The 19,971-nt window shown below is 43.3% G+C and overlaps 1 protein-coding gene across 1 annotated transcript in view; it reads left to right on the top strand.

The window, feature by feature from the left end:
* Positions 1–19,971, top strand: part of kcnn2 (potassium calcium-activated channel subfamily N member 2) — a 38,157-nt gene that overhangs the window by 6,178 nt on the left and 12,008 nt on the right. Inside the window, 5 exon segments of the mRNA XM_061802004.1 lie at positions 9,421–9,839; positions 10,081–10,222; positions 11,305–11,415; positions 11,502–11,629; positions 16,271–16,279. Of these exon segments, the coding sequence (XP_061657988.1) occupies positions 9,421–9,839; positions 10,081–10,222; positions 11,305–11,415; positions 11,502–11,629; positions 16,271–16,279 (809 nt within the window).

Genomic DNA, 19,971 nt, shown 5'->3' with positions numbered 1-19,971 from the left:
AGACTTTATTTGCATTCATGAGACTCGATTTCAGAACGCGGGGAGGGAAAAAAGGGAAAATCTCGGGGAAAGGACGACAGCTTCAGATTTACACAGCAAAGTGGTCCCTTAGTGGTTCCCTTTGATATCGTAAATAAAGCATTGCATTAATGTCTAATTAGGCAGAACCTCTCAACTTTGTTCCCTAATGAAATTGAGCGATTCCATTCTGGACGGCGAGATATATGCGTCCCACTCGACATTCCACAGATTAAATATTGAGCCGGACTCCGTGAGTTCTATCGAGCGTGTGGTGAAGGCGCTCACCAGCCCAACTAGCAGGGCCGCTTTTTCATTGCCAAATCATTTGGCCCACTATTGCGCGGACAACAAGTGTCCTGCACGTGTCGACTCCTTTCCAGGTGGAGTTCTAGCGGATCCAATCGTGTGTCACAAAGAGCCAAACGTGAGCGTCTGTGTTTGAAGCTAAAAGGAGCGAGAAAAGGGGGGCAACCCACGGAGAACGGCAGGCATCATACGTTATTTACTCACTTCCCTAAGAGGCTGGCTGCATGTCTCGCATTTTCAAATACATTAGACTCGACTCGCCATTCGTCTCGTGGACCGCAGCTACGATCTTTTTTTTTTTTTTGCATTTTGTCATTAATGTACAAAATCCATCAGGTCCGTGTTCATTCCAGCTTGAAAACATTTTTTTCTTTCTCCTCTTCAAGTTGATGAGTTTTAAACCAGATCCACCGCTACAGACAAAAACACACTCAATTTTTTCTTTTCTTTTTTCTCACTCAATTAATTATTCTGTTGATGTGTGCAGTTTCTTCCTGCTTGTAAACAAAAACATGAATAAATCATTTCTGAGGGTTTTCTCACGCCACATCAAAATTTTTTTCCACAAGGTCCCATTAGAATTTAATAGGAAATGGTTGCAAGGAGTCACGCACTAGGTTGCTCTTAAGTTTATAAATGTATGGATTACCTCCTGAAAAACGTTCAAAAAGCATTATACACAGTGTTTGCAAAAAAAACTGCACGTTTTGGGAAGATTTGAAATCGCTGGGGCGAGAAATTATTACGTTAGTCAACAATGAAATCATGTCAAATTTTAGAGGAACACCTCGCCCATACCTCAAAATGCAAATGTCGTGTCCTTAAAGTTCAAGTGTCATCCCTATAAACATTCTAAAAGAGATATTGTAATGAAAAATACATATAACATTATTCACTTCAATGTCTATACGAAAAAATAAATATGAGTGGAGAGCGTGTCATCCATGTGCAAAGTTGCGGAAGTCTCATTTGACATTCAAGTGGTCGCCATATTGGCTGCATGTTCTGTCCGTGATGTCACACTGGGACATTCGCCATTGAGATGATATGCGGATAACGGTCAAACCGCATGCGGCTAAACCACCTCCCCGCCCAATCCACCTCCGCGCGGCGGTGATTAAAAACAATGCCGCCCGCGAGCGATGATGACGCCGTGGCCAAACTGCCTCCTCTTCTGATCCACCTGCGCACTGCGACAAGCCCGGCTACGCACCACAATGAGCCACCCCAGCCCGGCGCCGGAATGAGCCACCCCAGCCAAAGTCGTGATCGCAGCGGACAAGGCACGGCTTCGGCGGCAGCTCATCTGACGGGTACATCGACACATTTAGCACCCCTGACTTAGGTGCGCCAATCTTTTGTTGCATTCTGAGAGGATTACCTCGCCCCCAAACTATTATTTTTTTTAGTAGCTGTATACACACCTACCTGTCATTTGGAAGCCACAAAGCTCTTGTCCTTTGCACCTGTGCAATCCATTTTTCACGAAGAATCGGGGTCTTTTGGAAACTTATGAAGGGTAAATCCATCCTCCCGAGTGTTCGAACAATATCCAGCAATACAGCGAGCCGGCATTTTGGCTAACGCGAAGCAACAAAGAGGTACCTTCCCGCAGGTAAAACTAATAGAAACAAATGACTCCGCTTGAGGGTGCTCTTCCCCCGTACGTCACTTCCTGCTTCTTCTCAAAAACAAATGCCTCGAGAGGATTTTCATAGTGCGTGTTACAAAACGCCAAATCATGTTTTGTGTTGAAAAGACGGAATTGTCCATTCCATCTGGCGTTTTTTCATTAATAACATACTAAAAATCGTGGATTTCATGACAGTGGACCTTTAAGTTGCGATGAAGTTCGACCAACATTACATGTGATGGAATTTTAACCAAATTTTACTGTTCAAAATGTCGACTAGTTGAACGGGTTAACTTGACCACATCGCATCGAGAACATGAGACCTGCCGGCTCACTAAGCTGAAAACAAAAAACTATGACAACGGTGTTTGACTCCATGTTTTATGGCTTTGTACGCGCGTGTGTGTCATAACTGTTGTTCTTGTGCTGCCATTGAATAGTTGATGCTCCGCGCTAAAAGGCCCTTTGGAGATTGTATTTCGGGGGCAGCCATTACCCTAATTGCTTTCAGCCACCATGTAGGCTCTCCTTTTGCAGCCCAGGTCTAAATGTTTAATTACATTGTTTGGAGCTAACAAGCTCTGTAAACGCTTCACACAAGGGCCGGCCTGTTGTTTAAAATGTAAAATAAAACGGAGCTTGAGACCAGTAGAAAACAATACATTTAACTGGTGTAAAGTAGGTAAGTACGAGGCGGGAAGCGGGATCCCGGCTGCCCGTTTGTGTGTCTGGCGCATTACGCGGGGCTGCCCGGTAACAATTCCCGGACAGATGTCTGCTTGTCAAAAGAGCTCAGTGTCACAATGCTGATATTAACAACAGGCGCTGAAAATTTAATTGGCCCGTCTTCGTGTGTTTAGAGGAAACGGATTGTGGCTTTTAAATAATTATAGATGAGCGGAGCAGGATTTGTTGGGCCCCTCCAGTGAAGTTGCAGCGTGCTGCGTTCCGGCTGCACGAAAGCAGACTTTGACATGCGTGTCGAGACGCAGCAGGCGGCTTCGGTTCCGTGATGCGTTCATGTGTATTCCTCTTGTCAGGAAAGTGGCATTACACCATATTATTGATTCCCCCCCACCCCATGTTTCCATTGTCCTTGAAAATGATGAAAAGGAGCTTCAATATCGCACTGAGGGGGGGAATGACTATTCTGCAATTTAATTTTATGTATCGGTGCTAAATTTACAATCTGGGTCACTGATCCCATTAGGCCTCCAGGAATGTTTTCACCTCCATAATGAGAAATCTCAAATTAGACTAAATGGAAAGTTGCTGGCAAGTTTCTGACAGGAGCTTGGAGCGAGTGTTCCATCTGATGGATATTACTGTAAACGCTGCATACTCGAGATTGCCGTTCTGACCATATTTTATGTGCGATTATAATGTAGGCTATCCTACATAAGGCAAAGCAGTCTCACTTTGTTTGTGTAGGCCAAGTTGGCTCGACGATGGCTGGAAGTTGTAAATTAGCAAAATGCTGTAAAGTCTTTGTGCAGCACCTCCGCTTCATGACCTGTCTTTCAACTATGGTAAATTGCAATGTCCCTTTCAAATAAACGAATGAGCTAAAATACGTGGGGCGCTCACGTAAAAATCATTCTGGGACGCTAATTGTTCTCTGATTTGTCTGCTTTTCAATATAGGAAATGATGGGGAATAATAAATATACAATAAATAGAAATAATCTCCTCAGGTTCAACACTCATTGTCAAATAATCTTTAACAATTGTGCAGGTATTGTATGAAGTTTGTTAATTTTATAACAACAAAACTTACATTTTTATTTATTATGAATATTATTTAATGAGGTTGGAATCTCGCTGCATTGAATTTGAGTCATCTTATTGACACCCACTACCTATGCCCACTTGTAGCGTGTGTGCGTGCGTGTGCATGTACTCCAAATGACTAATACACACAACGATATCGCTGACAGGATTTGTGTGTGTCCCCCCCCCCCCCCCCAAAAAAAAACATGTCTGTTGTAGTACCAAGACTGACCAGTGATAGGCACAAGCCAGCTTGACTGCCTGAAAATAAAATAAAAAGAGCAAGAAAGAGTAGTTGTGCAAGAAGAAATAGAAGAAGCTAGGATAACTGTTAGCTTCATCACGTAAATACATTACAAAGCGTTGTGTTGACAGGTATTTGGCCCCGACCGATTTCTGAGCAGATCGAGGAGGGAGAATAACGCGTAACACACCACCACAAACCTCAGAACCATCCAATAATGGCTGAATTTGACTGAAAGGAGGCCTTTAATGTGAGCGTTTCACATTATACACGGTTATCGGTAGATATGTAGCCCACTTAAAGCCCAAGTGACGTGCCTATAAACATTGTAAAATAGATATTGTAATGAAAAATACATACATAACAGTATTAATTATTATTATTCATTATTCACTTCAATGTCGATATGAAAAAATCAATATGAGCGGAGAGCGTGTCATCCATGCGCAAAGTTGCGGAAGTCTCATTCGACATTCAAGTATTCGTAACGTAAGTAACGTCACCAGCAGATGTTACACTGGGACATTCGCCATTGAAAACATGTAGTGGCAACTTGCTATGGAACACGTATGCTCTTTTCGAAGAAGAGAACATCTCACAATTGAGTGAAATGACCTGGGCAATATTACCCTATCATTTTGAGCCATATTTTGATGATACGCAGATCACTTCTAACTAACAACAGACTCCCCGACAGCATGTATGAGCCACCTCAACCGAAGCCATGCGCGGACGAGGACATCGACACATTTAGCACCTCTGATTTACGTACGCGGATCTTTTTTTACATTCTGAGAGGATTACACCCCATACCCCCACCCCCAACTATTATTATTATTTTTTTTTGTAGCTGTATACACACCTAGCTGTCATTTGGAAACCACGAAGCTCTCTTCCTTGGCACCCGTGCAATCCGCCGAACCAGGTCTTTTTGAAAAGTATGAAGAGTAAATCCATCCTCCTGAGTGTTCGAACAATATCCAGCAATACAACGAGCCGGCATTTTGGCTAACACGAAGGAACAACGAGCTACCTTCCAGCAGCTAAAACCGGTATAAACACACAAGCCCGCCTGAGTGTGCCTCGAGAGGATTTTCATGGCGGGAGTGACAAAAAGCCAGATATGTCAAAATCATATTGTGTGGTGAAAAAACAGATGTTTCCATTCCGGCTGCCTTTTTTTTTTTTTTTAAATTAAAAAAATACTAAAAATCATGCTTTTGGTGTCAGTGGACCTTTAAGCTCTAGTGATGTATGCTGAGGAGTCTATTTTTAAAAAAATATTTTGGTCAAATGGTAATTGTACCACAACAGGGCTCCAGAGTTTGCAGAGATTTGTAAGTGGGTTTTAAATTTACCAGTGCTTTTCCGTTTTTGGGAAGAAAACTGTTATACACGTACACGTTACCTGCTATAAGACATGATACCATAATGCAAATAATCTAATCCCATAGTGGTACAATAATATGATAGAATTGGTAATGTGAATGCTGCTCTCCTGGGTTCTGGATAAATGCCCAACACTTCGACTGTGGGAGCCCAAATACTGTAAGAAAAAATAGGTGGCGATTGCACACTTTTGATCTTTGCAAGGATGCAAGAAAAAAAAAGGAAAAAGATTAATGTGCATGTTGTCAATTGACCAGATTCAATTTATTTGAAATTTTTAAAAAGATTTAAAGAGCCCTGCTCAATTAGACCCAATTTGTCCTGGAACAGATTTGATGGTGTCGAAGCTGCATATAAACAGATAGCAAATTAAAAATGTATTGTGAATGGGTAACAGAATGAAAACTATATGCGGCAACATTTCTCAGCCTAATCACAAAAGTAAAGAGAAAGCAGATTATTGCTTTATGAATGTAAACATGCCAACCATTATGTCTTTGATTAGACGAACAAGGCTAACCAGCACAAGATTACCGTTCACGATGTTTTTTCTTCCTATAAGGAGAATCATCCCCTTTACTGTGTGTTTGCTGAGGGACACGTTTTGGGAAATACCTGCAGCGTGCACTTAATGGGAGCTCCAAAGGGAATAGCGGGGGCATGGGGTGGGGGTGAATGTGGAAGGCAATGTAATTTGATGGTCTTTAATCTGCAACAGAGAGCTCCAGATAGTGTGTAAAGCCGATAAGATCACTGTGATCAGACTGCTGCCATTCGTTCAGGGTGAACGCGTTTGATTTTAGTAGATACTGTGGCTGTAAATTGCACTGAAAATGGCGAAGAGTAGGGAGGAAGGGCATCAGTAGGAATGCGTGTTTGTGTGTGTCTGTGTTTGGGAAGCTGTGAAAATACAGCCATATTCAAGTCCCCGATGACTTCACTGGTGGTCAGCGGCACCGTCCACTCGGAGGCAAGCACCTAATGTGGCGGCAGCAGATGTTCGCATCAGTGCAAGTTGCCGTTCACCTGAAAATGCGCACTGTTCCTTGCTAATGTTGCACCTTTCTCTGCTCTTGGTTTATTCAAAGAATCCAAGTGGTGAGAAAAATCACAGAAGTGGAAGAAAGCGAAAAAGGTGCCAGCCCAGTTAGAATCCATCCGCATGCATTCATTACGTTTTGGCGAAAACAACGCTGCCCGAAGTGCTTTAAATCCTTTCACATTAGTATAAAAACTTAAATTTGCAGGAAATTTAGTCAGGACGGGAGTGGGAAATTTAATGCATGACACCTCTCTTGTCCTGTTATATTTGAAAGTAATTGGCGCCGTGCAGCAAATATGTTATCTGTCACACTAGACTCTGTAATAATCAAAATATCTGAATATGAGCAAAAGTGCACATACACTAGTTGCAGCATTATCCCACTTTGCTGGGTTGTGCATAAGAGCCACAGGAGGATAAATGGCGGGAGGATAAAAGGTGCTGGTCGTGTAATTTACTGCATTTGAGTGCAAACCTCACTGGTCAAAGTGCTTTTAATCTTTTCGCATTAATATGAAAAATGAGCAAGCGTGGCTTAAATTTACAGCCTTTGTGTGACTAAGTCACATGGGAAAACAATCAAGTCATCAACTCAGTCACAATATTTGACGCACCGGCATCATTTATTGAGGTAATATGAAAAATGCTTCATCAAAGATAATGATCCCTTTCGATTGAGACTGCCAGAAAAATTTTGATGTCTTAATATTCAATTCAAACATTTTGTATACCGCTTATCCTGTTCAGGGTCGTGAGGACCTGGAGCCCATCACAGCTGCCTTCGGGTGAATGGCGGACTGCGCCCAAGACTGGTCACAACACGCAAGTTAATCTCAGGGCGCGTACACAGATAGGTGATCACATTCACTTTCACACTGAAACTGAACCCACATTATCTGCACTAAAGTCGGGTAAATGGAACGCAGCAACTTTTGTGACTCATTTAAAAATAGTACTTTATTATTGCGATTACAGTGGTGCATCATGCTGTGCTTATGGATGTTTCACTTTGCAAACTCTTACAGCTCAAATTATGTTCAAAGGAAATAACTTGTGTATGTACAGTAAAGGGTAATCTATTTTGTATTTACAGTAAAGTCTCGGTTTTTGAACATCCCCGTTTAAGAACAAATCGTTTTTCGAACGAAAATTTCGAGATTTTTTGCGTCAGTTTTCAAACGAAAATCGGTACTCGAACGCCGCTGAAAAACAAAAACGGGAAATACTGTAACATCATGCGCCCGGCGCAAGGAGCTGACCCACGCAGACAGGCTTTATTGTCTTTTGTTCTTCTCTATATCGCAGACATGTCCCGGTAGTGACTCTTGTTTGTCCCAAGTGCTGACATCAAAAGCCATGCCAAGTGAGACGAAATCCATAATTTCGTCAAACTTCTTCACTCCAATAAATCCGAATGTAGTGGAGGACTCCAAAATTTTAATGATGTCATGATGAGCCACTTCAGAAATGTTGTTAAGAGACGGTAGAAACAAATGACATTAGATTTGTTTATTGTTAAAAGGGGGCGAGTCACCACCCCAGAAGACATTTGATACGTACAGTTGTTGAAGCATTTCTGCATTTATGTTTTGTTTGTTTACTCGAGTTACGAATGTTTTTGTGTTACTTTTTCTAAAAAAAAAAAAAACTTTTTTTCCCACCCTCATTATTGTTTGCTTAAAGTTATACTGCACTTTTGTTTATTAAAAAAAAAAAGTTTACAAGGGTGGGGAGCCGAGTCGCTACTGATACAGCAATGCACTCGCAGCCTAGCGTACTCTACTATTAAGCATTCATTTTAAGCAAAAAAATAAATATATTTCTTAAATTCTTGAATTATATAAAGTATGTAAACTATACATGTATTTCTACTATGCAGTTTATCAGGAAAAGCTTTCAAAAATGCTTTAAAAATCCTAATTTTTTAGGCTTGGAACGCATTATTTCTTTTTCCATTCAATGTAATGGGAAAAATCGATTCAGTTTTCGAACAATTCACTTATCGAACCGTTTTCTGGAACGGATAGGGGTCAAGAACCAAGGCATCACTGTATTCCAATCTTGGAATGTAGCAGCACGGTGTGATTGTGGTGAGCCCATCTGCCTCATAGTTCTGAGGTTCGGGCTATGAAACTCAACTTCTGCTTTTCAGGGTCTGTGTGTCATTTGGATGTTCTCCGTGCTTGTGTAGGTTTCTTCCTCCCGAATTCCATAAACTTGCACGTGAGCTTCACTGAATATGCCCTACGACTGCCGAGTGACCAGTTCAGGGTGTGCTCCGCCTCTTGCCCAAAATCAGCTGAGAGAGCGCTATAGAAAATCCATGGGAGATGGATATTGGCATGATTTAAAGTCAAATGGTTTGGAGTAATGCCGACAACGACAGCATAAAGTTTCCACATGGCCCAAGAATTATTACAATAACTACTGTACAATATAAAGAATGTTAGAATCCCTCTCATTCTGTGACCAGTCAATTTACGCAGAAGCATACAGTATATCTTTGATTTATGTATTTTTTTTTTTTTATTGCTGACTTTCCTGAATGTTGGCTTGGATTTTTATTTGGTTGCAGATTGTCAGAGTGCAATGCTGTAAACTGTTTTATTGATCATCAATCAGGCACTCGATTTCTTGGCAAAGGGCTTTTGGATCCACATTTGTTCTAATACGTTAGAGTTTTTTTTTTTTTTTTTCATTAATTTGTACGTGTATGTCGATGTTCAATCAATACTTCATTTATTTGTGTACGTCAGACCTCTGGGGAGGAAATTTCTAATTTGGGTTTTTGACCTGAAACAATATTTGTATTGGATGTTTGGCATAGTCACAATCAATTGTTTCCCGCTTTCCTGTTTCTTGGACCAAATCAGAAATAAGGGTCTTTGAGTAATGTGAGGTGAGAAATGCACTTTAATGACCCGAGGCCATTAGCGACATAGTGGTCAGAGGCTTTAATGATTTCCTGCTGCCGGTGGTGTCACAATGATGAAAATGTTGGCTGGTGTTCTCGCAGTTATTTATGGTGGACAACGCGGCCGACGACTGGAGGATAGCCATGACGTACGAGCGCATCTTCTTCATCTGCCTGGAAATCCTCGTGTGTGCCATCCACCCCATCCCCGGAAACTACACCTTCACCTGGAACGCCCGCCTGGCCTACTCCTACGTGCCATCCCAGACGGACGCCGACGTGGACATCATCCTGTCCATCCCCATGTTCCTGCGGCTGTACCTGATCGCCCGCGTCATGCTCCTGCACAGCAAGCTCTTCACGGACGCCTCGTCTCGCAGCATCGGGGCGCTCAACAAGATCAACTTCAACACGCGCTTCGTCATGAAGACCCTCATGACCATCTGCCCCGGGACGGTTCTGCTGGTCTTCACCATCTCGCTGTGGATCATCGCGGCGTGGACAGTGAGAGCTTGTGAGAGGTACATGGATCCATTTTTTTTTCCTCTCACGTCGTGCTGTGCCTCTGAACTTCCAAGAGCTCAATTAATATACAGCAATAAAGAGAAAAATAGTGCACTGGCCAGTTTTGGCTGTCAGTTGGTGTCTGAATGGCCGTATTTCTACTTGTACCCTGAAAAGAAATGAAATTCTGTGGGAGAAATGCCGCAATGTGCGTAAGAAATGTGCTTAGCCTTTTGCATGCATTATAATTTATTGCAGATACCACGACAACCACGACACCAACAGTAATTTTCTCGGGGCCATGTGGTTGATCTCCATCACCTTTCTTACAATCGGATACGGAGACATGGTCCCAAATACGTACTGTGGGAAAGGAGTCTGCCTCCTGACTGGTATTATGGTAAGAACGCTGACATTGCCTCGACGGGTGATACAATGCATGCAAAAATTACAGACAATTAGAAATTACATTAACGGGAAGTGAAAAGAGAAGAAAATACAGAATTGCTTTTCATCCCTTTCCACTCTTCTACAATATTTTGAAGTCTGTGGGCAATGTTGTCCATTCATCCAGAACAACATTTGTGAGGTCAGAGCGAGGGCCTGGCACACAATCTCTGTTGCAGTTCAGTCCAAAAGTGTTTGGTGATTTAAGTTCTTCCACGCCGAGCTCGTCCAAGCGTGCTTTTATGGATCTTGCTTTGGACACTGGGAAAGAGGAAGTGCCTTCCCCTCACTTGTCCTGAAAATTTAGACTACGTTAGTCAGAATGAACAAGCCAGTGGTCCGGTCCAGCTCTTGATAGATTGAATGAGTTATAATGCTCCTGTCCATCATATACGGTACAGTACATTGTATTTATAATTGTGTGTTGTATTTTACTACAAGGGGACAAAGATAACGTCTCTATTATCTCCAACAACTTTGGTGCTTAAATCCCGTGGGATAGCATCTACACTGAAAGCTCATGATCAAAATGAGGTAAACTGAAATCCCGCCTTCTCATTGAAAATATTCTAATGATATGTTAAACACAGCACGGTGGCTCAGATGGTAAAGCGTTGGCCCACATTCCTGAAGTCCTAGGTTCAATCCCGGAGTTTGCATGTTCTCCCCGTGCCTCTGTGGGTTTCCTCCAGGTACTTTGGTTTCCTCCCAAAAACATGCAACATTAATTGGACACTTGGAATTGCCCCTATGTGTGGTTTTGAGTGCGGCTGTTTGTCTCGGGGTTTTGCTACAACTACTACCACCTCTAAATCTAATATCTATATTTGATTTTCCTGGAAAATTTTGAATCCAAAACATGTTATGCCAGCACCCTTACACCCCACTGACTGCTGCCTTCCTGGACTTGCCTATTAGAATGTATGAAACATTTCAGAAGATGCCCCCTGGGATACACGGCGGTCATTACATTGGAATTTATTGAAGTGAAAATTGAGTTGCATATAAAGTGGCCCTTTACTGCTTCTTGCCCAGGGCGCAGGCTGCACTGCCTTGGTGGTGGCCGTGGTGGCGAAGAAGCTGGAGTTAACCAAAGCTGAAAAGCACGTTCACAATTTTATGATGGACACCCAGCTGACAAAACGAGTGAGCCGTCCCTCCTTGCCTGCTCCCGTCGCCCCGATCGCTTGGTTCAGATTCTGGTTAAACTTGCGTTGTGCTCGGCCCTCCAGGTGAAAAACACAGCTGCGAATGTTCTCAGGGAGACGTGGCTCATCTACAAGAACACCAAACTGGTGAGGAAGATGGACCATGCCAGAGTCAGGAAGCACCAGAGGAAATTTCTCCAAGCCATTCATCAGTAGGTGCCACACACGCCACGCCCTGCGACCACACTTTTTCTTCCGCCGGAACTGAATCCTGAATTGTTTGACACCTGTAGCAAACTAAAGAGCTCTCATGCGTATTTGATTTTTTTTTTTTCTTCCTTCCCCCTCACTAACTCGCTTTCATTTCAGAGTTAACGAGTTGATCTGGCTTTGTGTGAGCTCTGCATTGCAATATGCGCTAGAATATGGAAAAGTGACAAATCCATGTAAATCACTCACGGCACCACGTAAGACTAAGAGGCTCTTATAAGCCGATGAATATTAAGAGCACCGTTAGAGTAGTCAGCATAAAAAGCTGTTAAAAAGACTTCTTCCTGGAATGAGCGATGTAAAAACATCTTGGGTGTGTGTGCGTGCATATGTGTTGCCGTGGAAATGCCGTGAACTCACGTAGTATTGATGTGTTGCCGTCACTCTGGATGAGTTGAGCCTGGCGCCAGGCTGACTTGAGCGTTTTTTTCTGATGGTTTCTCTAATGGGCTCGTTCTCACTCTTACCTGGCCGTCGGTCTTTCAACCCGAGCCTCTGAGGATAGCCAAAGTGCGCCACGAGTCCGCTAAAGTATCGATCGTAGCCTCACCTTGCTCGTGTTTTTTCTCCATTGACACAGAAGCTTCTTTCGGCGGCAATCAGCTCAGTGCTTTGTTCAACTAAAGGTGACAAACTGTGCTCTTATTTAGTCGTAGAACTGCACTATGGGCTGCTGTTTGTATGTTTGGTCACCCTCTGTAGTTTGATGTCTCTAAATGGGCCTTTGTGTCTGCCTTTCATTTGACATATCTCTTCATGTTTCTAAGGCGAGTTACGACACAAAATGTCTGCTGCTGCTGCTGCAACCCACATCCACATTTGGCTCTGTTTAGTCAAGCTTCTTTTTTTACGGTCACCTCGACGTGACCTTGTGCACTCTCTGCTCGAAGCGATGATGTGATGACGATGACAACACAGACCTTGACCCTAAAGCTGAATCATTGGGAGGGGAAAGAGTCATGTCCAGCGCTGCGTGGTCGTGTAGCATCCTGAGCATCCTGTCGAGTACACATTGTTAACACGCGCAAGTTGTTGCGTACAGCATGTGTGCGTTATGTTAGAGTGCCTCAAGTATTGGCCTAACTGACTGCATTGCTTGTATCAAGATAAATGTAGGACGGGAAATGGCCATCAGCGTGTAGATCAAAGCAGCGGGTTAGAAAAGACTGTGATGCCTTGTACAGTCCGTTCAGAAAGTATTCAGACACACTTTAATTGTTTCCCATTAATGTAAGGTATACTTGATTGTCTATCCACTTTAGAGATATTTTTTTTAAATAGATCCCTGCTTTATGTGGATCACGTTCTCAATATGGACCAAAAATGTTATTCCCCTTCTTCACTTTGGATTAAAGGGGAATTCCGGTGGTTTGCATTAACAATGTATCCAATCGGTCATGTAATATGTACTCCATCGTGACAATGTGATGTTAAATCCTCTCTCATTTAATAGTGTTTTGAGAAGATTTTTATCGACAATTACGAATTTTCAGGGGCGCTGCTATTTTCGAGAGTCACATGTCCTACGTGGGCGGATGTGACGTGTACCGTCCCGCAACACACGCTCGATTACATGGGACACCATTTATGCCGAGTGCCGATTTTTTGGATTTATCTTCATCTGATGAAGAAATAGCAGTATCGGTTGATCGGGAAGACGGAGGAATACTTCCATACAGAACCTGTGGCTGTAGTTAATGTTGACTATTCGGAGGTTCTTTGGGCAGAATGATGCAGAGTCTAACTACTCGGAGGCCTACGCACGACATAAGCGCGTAAACAAAGGCCCCCGGGAGCTCCGGGCTGGAAGCTGCGCATGGTTCTTCGGACGGGAATGACACGGAGTCTGACAAGCGAGCTCCGGCGGCGGGCCTTTAGCCGAGCTTCCAGGCGGCGGAGGCTGTTAGCCCCGGATGCTGAAACTCGGTTAAAGGCCTCCGCCGCCACTGAAGGCAGGCTGCGAACTCCGGCAGCAGGCCGCGAGCCAGGCTTCGGCGTCTGGGGACAATGTGATGTTAAATCCTCTCTCATTTAATAGTGTTTTGAGAAGATTTCTATCGACAATTACAAATTTTCAGGGGCGCTGCTATTTTCGAGAGTCACATGACCTACGTGGGCGGTGGTGACATGTCACGTGCCGTTGCAACCCAGTCACTCACATTTGACGCGCGCAACTGCGCCCGCGCGCCTCCGTGCTCACAAATCTGCACAATCGAGCACGAAAATTACATGCATAAAATTTGTTACGAGTAGAAAAATAGATATTGAATGACGTCGCTTATTTTGTGTGGTCTTGACATTAATTTACATGTTTCTTTCATAAACGTTACCTAAACGAGCCTGCTCTAAAACACGCAGTATTCACCCATAAACAGGAAATGCAAGTTAACCGTATTTCGACTATCATCCACTTCGTCGCTTGATTCAGGTGTGGCCAATACGTCGAGCGCATGCATAAAGGTGCGTTCTCGCAAGTTGGCCTCGTGTTTACGGCGATTGCGACGATGCGTCCTCCCCCCACAACAACACATCACGATTGGCGACAGGAATGTTTGTTACAAATTATCACTAGCTAGTTGCCACATACACCGATTATGTTGAACTAAACTTTCAGCATCTTCATTACATTACGAGTATAGACCATTCATGTTTATTCCTTGACAGCCTAGTGCATTTAACTTTTCTTCAGATAAAGTTTGTCAGATCCAGAATTTTTATTGATGAAAAATTTTAAATACCGTTTTATATCATGTTGTACTAATATCAGTTGAAATTGGAAATGATCATTTCTGAGTTTGAAATTTTAGTTTTCTATTTTAGTTATGTATTTGTTTATTTTATTTTTGATTTACAGTTATGTTATATTAATCCAGTAAGTTATTTTAAGGTCGTCCGTAATCACACCCGCAACTTTATCTGCGAGCATGACTGACCACACCCGTACATTTTTCAAATGTGAGTGACTGCAACCACTCGATTACATGGGACACCATTATGCCCATGGGAGCTCAGCCGGGGAGCGAGTTCCGCCGCTCGGCTGTAAATAATGTTGAATATTCAGATGGTTCTTCGGGCGGAATGACGCGGAGTCTGACGAGCTCCCTGGCTGAGCGAGCTCCGGGGCCCTGCTATTTCTTCATCAGATGGGGATAAATCCGAGAAATCACCGTCGGGCATAATGGTGTCTCATGGGCATAATGGTGTCCTATGTAATCGAGCGTTTGAAACGGCACGTAACACGTCACATCCGCCCACGTAGGGCATGTGACTTGTGAAACTGGGAGTGCCCCTGAAAATTCCTAATTGTCGATAAAAATCATCTCAAAACACTGTTAAATGAGAGAGGATTTAACATCACACTGTCAAGATAAAGTACATATTACGTGACCTATTTGATACATTGTTAATCCAAACCACCTGAATTCCCCTTTAAATTTTAGGCGACTGCACTAAACGAATCAGTCAGAATGAGACACACTCACAAACAATGAAAGAGTGGGCGCATATTGTGTATTTAATTCTTCGTTTGTGTCTGTTGTCGTGCAGAGGAGACTGAGGGACTCATGAAAACGGATTGTTGCAGCAAAGTGAAGATTGCGCAATAAAAGCCTATAGCAACATGATAAAATAATGGTCGCGTTTGTTTTCATGTTTTGTTATTTCTCAGCGTATATCCTCAAATGTTACAAGGACTATGACAAATCTATAATCTATTGTGACCCCTTATATTCAGCAGTGTTGCAGTCCAACTACAATAAATAAAAGCAAGATTTTAGGAGTTTGAGAGTAGTTCAAAAACAAGGCTTGAAGAGACAGAGGCCATGTTAAGGCTACACTAGTATTGTAACAGTTGCACTAATATACAAAATATGAGAATAAAATGTCTGGAATATTTAGAAAAGGCACACTTGGAACTCTAAAGAAATAGTACCTCGTAAAACCAGGAGTAGCTCGGCAGTGGCTTATTACGAAGAAAAATCATTTTAAGTGAAACTGCGAGGGGCCTAAAAAGGAAAGACAAAAAAGCTGAAAAGTTTGGCACACTGAGAATGCACCGTGTGATGTGTGGAGCAGCAATGTGAAACATCAAATCGCATCGCTGTGAGACGTCCTCCCTTGTGGCAGTAAAGGATGCGAGGCGCAAACAGCTGTAAGGCCGTTAACGCTTTGAGGCACCGTCTGTCTGTTTGGCCAAGCATAAGCATCCTGACGTCAGCAGCAAGGTTGTTTTCGTCTCTTCAGAGAGTGTGTGTGTGTGTGTGTGTGTGGTGTGTGTGTGTGTGGTGTGTGTGTGTGTGTGTGTGTGTGTGTGTGTGTGATGGCTTAGTGTAAGAGGGGAATTGGATGCAGTGAAGAGAGCAAGCACAGCAGCTAACAAGTGAGACTGCAGAGAGATAACACTGTGGTTACTGAAGCAATAAGCCAAGACGGTCGAGATGTGGTTTGCGCAGCAGCCAGACTCGAGAGAAACAGATTATTTTGCCATCTGAATATATGTCCTATATGATGTTGCAATAATTCATTTGTCTACTTCATGTTTCCTTTATTTTTTTCCTGTTTGTTGTCTTCACTCAATGCTATAGAGCTCGAAAGTAAGTGTTCGCCTCACATTTAGACCCAGACCTGTTGTGTGCATGCTAACGAGAGCTTGTCCTCGAACCCGACAGCGTGACTGAAAATGACACACCTTCATCTGATAAGTGAAATTCATGCCGTAGTTTGCTTTTTGTGATCACACATTTCGCGCTGCAAGCAAATTACAATTACACTGATTTTATGACAGAGGAGGGACACACTGCGCAGTGTCAACACGCCAACAGATGCCCGTCAAGTGAATTTCAATTATCAGTGATGGAAGGTGTCCTTCTTTCCATTTTTGCATGGGTGTGATGATTATTTGATCTTTAATCAGAAAGGAACTGATTAAACTCCAGTGAACTGTGCTTTCATGTACCAAAGGATGACAACTAGAGCTCTACAGCTAGCCCGTGCAACATTTTTCCACCATATCGCTTGTGTTTCGCTGAACAACTTTGTCAGCCGGATCAGGGCTCAGGGGGGGGTCATCTTTCGGTGTGTGGAACCATTGTTTGGCCTGTTACTACATTTGCAGCCTACGTTTTCATCCTATTTCTCTGTCGGATAGCACGGTCGCAGAGATGATGGCGGAAACTGTCATACATTTATGGAAGTAAATAAGCGCCACCAGGATTTGAATTTGAAATGCCACAGAAAACAGGATTTGAATTTGAAATGTAAAGTGATCACATTTTCAATAGTTGTACTTCAGTGTAACTTTTCAATGTTAACAATTCAACCGGCTACAATTCGCTGTCCGAAATTCACCATTTGTCCCACCAGGCAGGGTTACTTCAGGTCGCAACTGAAAACCCAGCCAATCGCAGTTACACTTTCTTAGTCACGTGACATCACATAATAAGAAAGCGTAACTGGATTGGCTGCCTGCTTGGTTGGTTACCTGGAGTAACCCTGCCTGGTGGCACAGATGATGAATTTTAGACACCGAATTGCAGCCGGTTGTATTTCAGACAGCGAATTTTTGCAACTATTGAAAATGTGATCACTTTACATTTTAAATTCAAATCTTGTTTTCTATGGCATCTTAAATTCAAATCCTGGTGGTACTTATTTACTTCCAGATACATTTTCCTTTCGTGTAACCTTTCGGTCCTTCCTTTGTTACGACCTCAGTAGGAAGCATACAAAAGGTGAAGCTGAATTATTTTCCGTCACTATGAGCGTACATGTGCGTACATAAATCAAAACACTGTGGACAAGCTACAGTAAAACATGTTAACATTGCAATTTAAAAGCAGTGAAGTGCAAAGTTTATCGGTAAAAAATTGCAAAATTTTCATAACACTTCCCCAATACATACATGTGTATTTTTCCTCTTTCGGTATTATTAGTTCTTTACTTTTCATACAAATCTTACTCAATTATCATAAATGGGGACTATTGTGATGTATGTTATTATGACATAATGGAGTGGAACCTATGACAGTGTAATTCTCATATTTGAAGACTAACGACAAAATTGTAATGTGTATGTTCTATTGCATCTCATCTTTTAACATTCTATAATTTCAGCGTTGAACGAAGTTGACCAGGCATGTGTGATGAGTGTTTTAGCACATCCGCCTCACAGTTCTGAGGTTGGAGGATGTTGAACTCAAGCTTTGGCTTTCCTGTGTAGAATTTGCTCGCCTGCTTGGTTTTTCTCCGGGTACTCTTGCTTCCTCACACAGTCATCTGTTAAATCGATTGAACACTTTGAATGGTGCAGTGGTGAGTCTTAATGGTTGTTTGTCTGTGTGCCCTGCGATTGGCTGACTGCTAATAAGCGGCATAAATAATGAATGGATGGAAGAAATTAAACACATTCAGTATTGACGTGTGACGTGTGTTACAAACAAATTAACACTCCAGTCTCTATTTTTGTTGACCGTCTGTGACGAGCTGGGTGTTCTAACGCAGTGAGGGTGTGTCCTTGGAGAGAAGTGAAAACTTGATGGTAGAAAGTTGATGTACATTTAAAGGGGAAATGCAGTGCTTTGCATGAACAGTGTATCCATTAGGTCATGTAATATGTACCCTATTTTGACAATGTGATGTTAAATCCTCTCTCATTTAATTGTGTTTTGAGAATATTTTTATTGACAGTCACGAATTTTCAGGGGCGAAGCCATTTTCGCGTTTCACATGACTTACGTACGCGGATGTAACGTGTAAGGTGCTGCACCAAAGGCTCGATTACATTGTGCCCGATTTCTCGTATTTATCCTCATCTGATGGAGAAATTGCAGTATCGGTTGATCGGGAAGACGGAGGAATACTTTCATACAGATTTGACCATGTGGCTGTAAATGTTGAATTTGGATGGTTCTTCGGGCAGAATGACGCAGAGTCTGACTACTCGGAGGCCTACACGCGGGACATAAGTGTGTGAACAAAGGCCCTCGGAGCTCCGAGCCGGCAGCCGCAGATGATTCTTCGGACGGGAATGACGCGGAGTCTGATGAGCGAGCTCTGGCGCCGGGCCGCGAGCCGAACTTCCAGGCAGCGGAGGCTGTTAGCCCTGGACGCCGAAGCTCAGCTAAAGGCCTCCGCCGTCCCGAAGCTCGGCTAACGGCCTCCCCAGACGCCGAAGCCTGGCTCGCGGCCTGCTGCCGGAGTTCGCAGCCTGCCTTCAGTGGCGGCAGAGGCCTTTAACTGAGTTTCAGCGTCCGGGGCTAACAGCCTCCGCCACCTGGAAGCTCGGCTAAAGGCCTGCCGCCGGAGCTCGCTTGTCAGACTCCGTGTCATTCCCGTCCGAAGAACCATGCGCAGCTTCCAGCCCGGAGCTCCCGGGGGCCTTTGTTTACGCGCTTATGTCGTGCGTAGGCCTCCGAGTAGTTAGACTCTGCATCATTCCGCCCAAAGAACCTCCGAATAGTCAACATTAACTACAGCCACAGGTTCAAATCTGTATGGAAGTATTCCTCCGTCTTCCCGATCAACCGATACTGCTATTTCTTCATCAGATGAAGATAAATCCAAGAAATCGGCGCTCGGCATAAATGGTGTCCCATGTAATCGAGCGTGTGTTGCGGCACGGTACACGTCACATCCGCACACGTAGGTCATGTGACTCACGAAAATGGCAGCCCCCCTGAAAATTCATAATTGTCGATAAAATCTTCTCAAAACATTATTAAATGAGAGAGGATTTAACATTACATTGTCAAAATTGGGTACATATGACATGACCTATTGGATACACTGTTCATGGAAAGCACTGCATTTCCCCTTTAAACCTCCTCAAACCCCGTCTAACTTGGGACATTTTTAGCCCACTGAGCTAATACAATTTTGGCGAATTTGAGCGGGGCAAAAGCGGTGTGAGGTGGATTTCAGAAGTGCTCCATTCATAAATGTGTGAAAAGTGGCCAATGTATTATTAGTATTATTATTACTTTTTTTAACCCCCCCCCCCCCCACTGGCCAGCAGAGCAATGTGGGGGGTATGTGGTACTTTTCGCATGGAGAGGTCTCCATAAAAACTGTCATTGTGCCACATTTCAAGGCGATAAGAGAGATTCTTTGATTGGTCCATTGACATTGACAGACAGACATTGGCGAAACCCACCCACACTCGGATCCGCCTGGCTCTGGTGGTCTACGAACTTAGCAACAACGATCTGACCCGCCCTTGGCTCACAGTTGCGTCTGCCATCCGTCTGTTTGATTCCCACCCATTGTTTTCAATAATGAAGACACTGTG

Source organism: Syngnathoides biaculeatus, chromosome 17, assembly GCF_019802595.1.
Source record: "Syngnathoides biaculeatus isolate LvHL_M chromosome 17, ASM1980259v1, whole genome shotgun sequence".
Classification (NCBI taxonomy): domain Eukaryota; kingdom Metazoa; phylum Chordata; class Actinopteri; order Syngnathiformes; family Syngnathidae; genus Syngnathoides; species Syngnathoides biaculeatus.
Note: the sequence above shows the minus strand (reverse complement) of the source record. Positions and strands in the feature narration are given on the sequence as shown.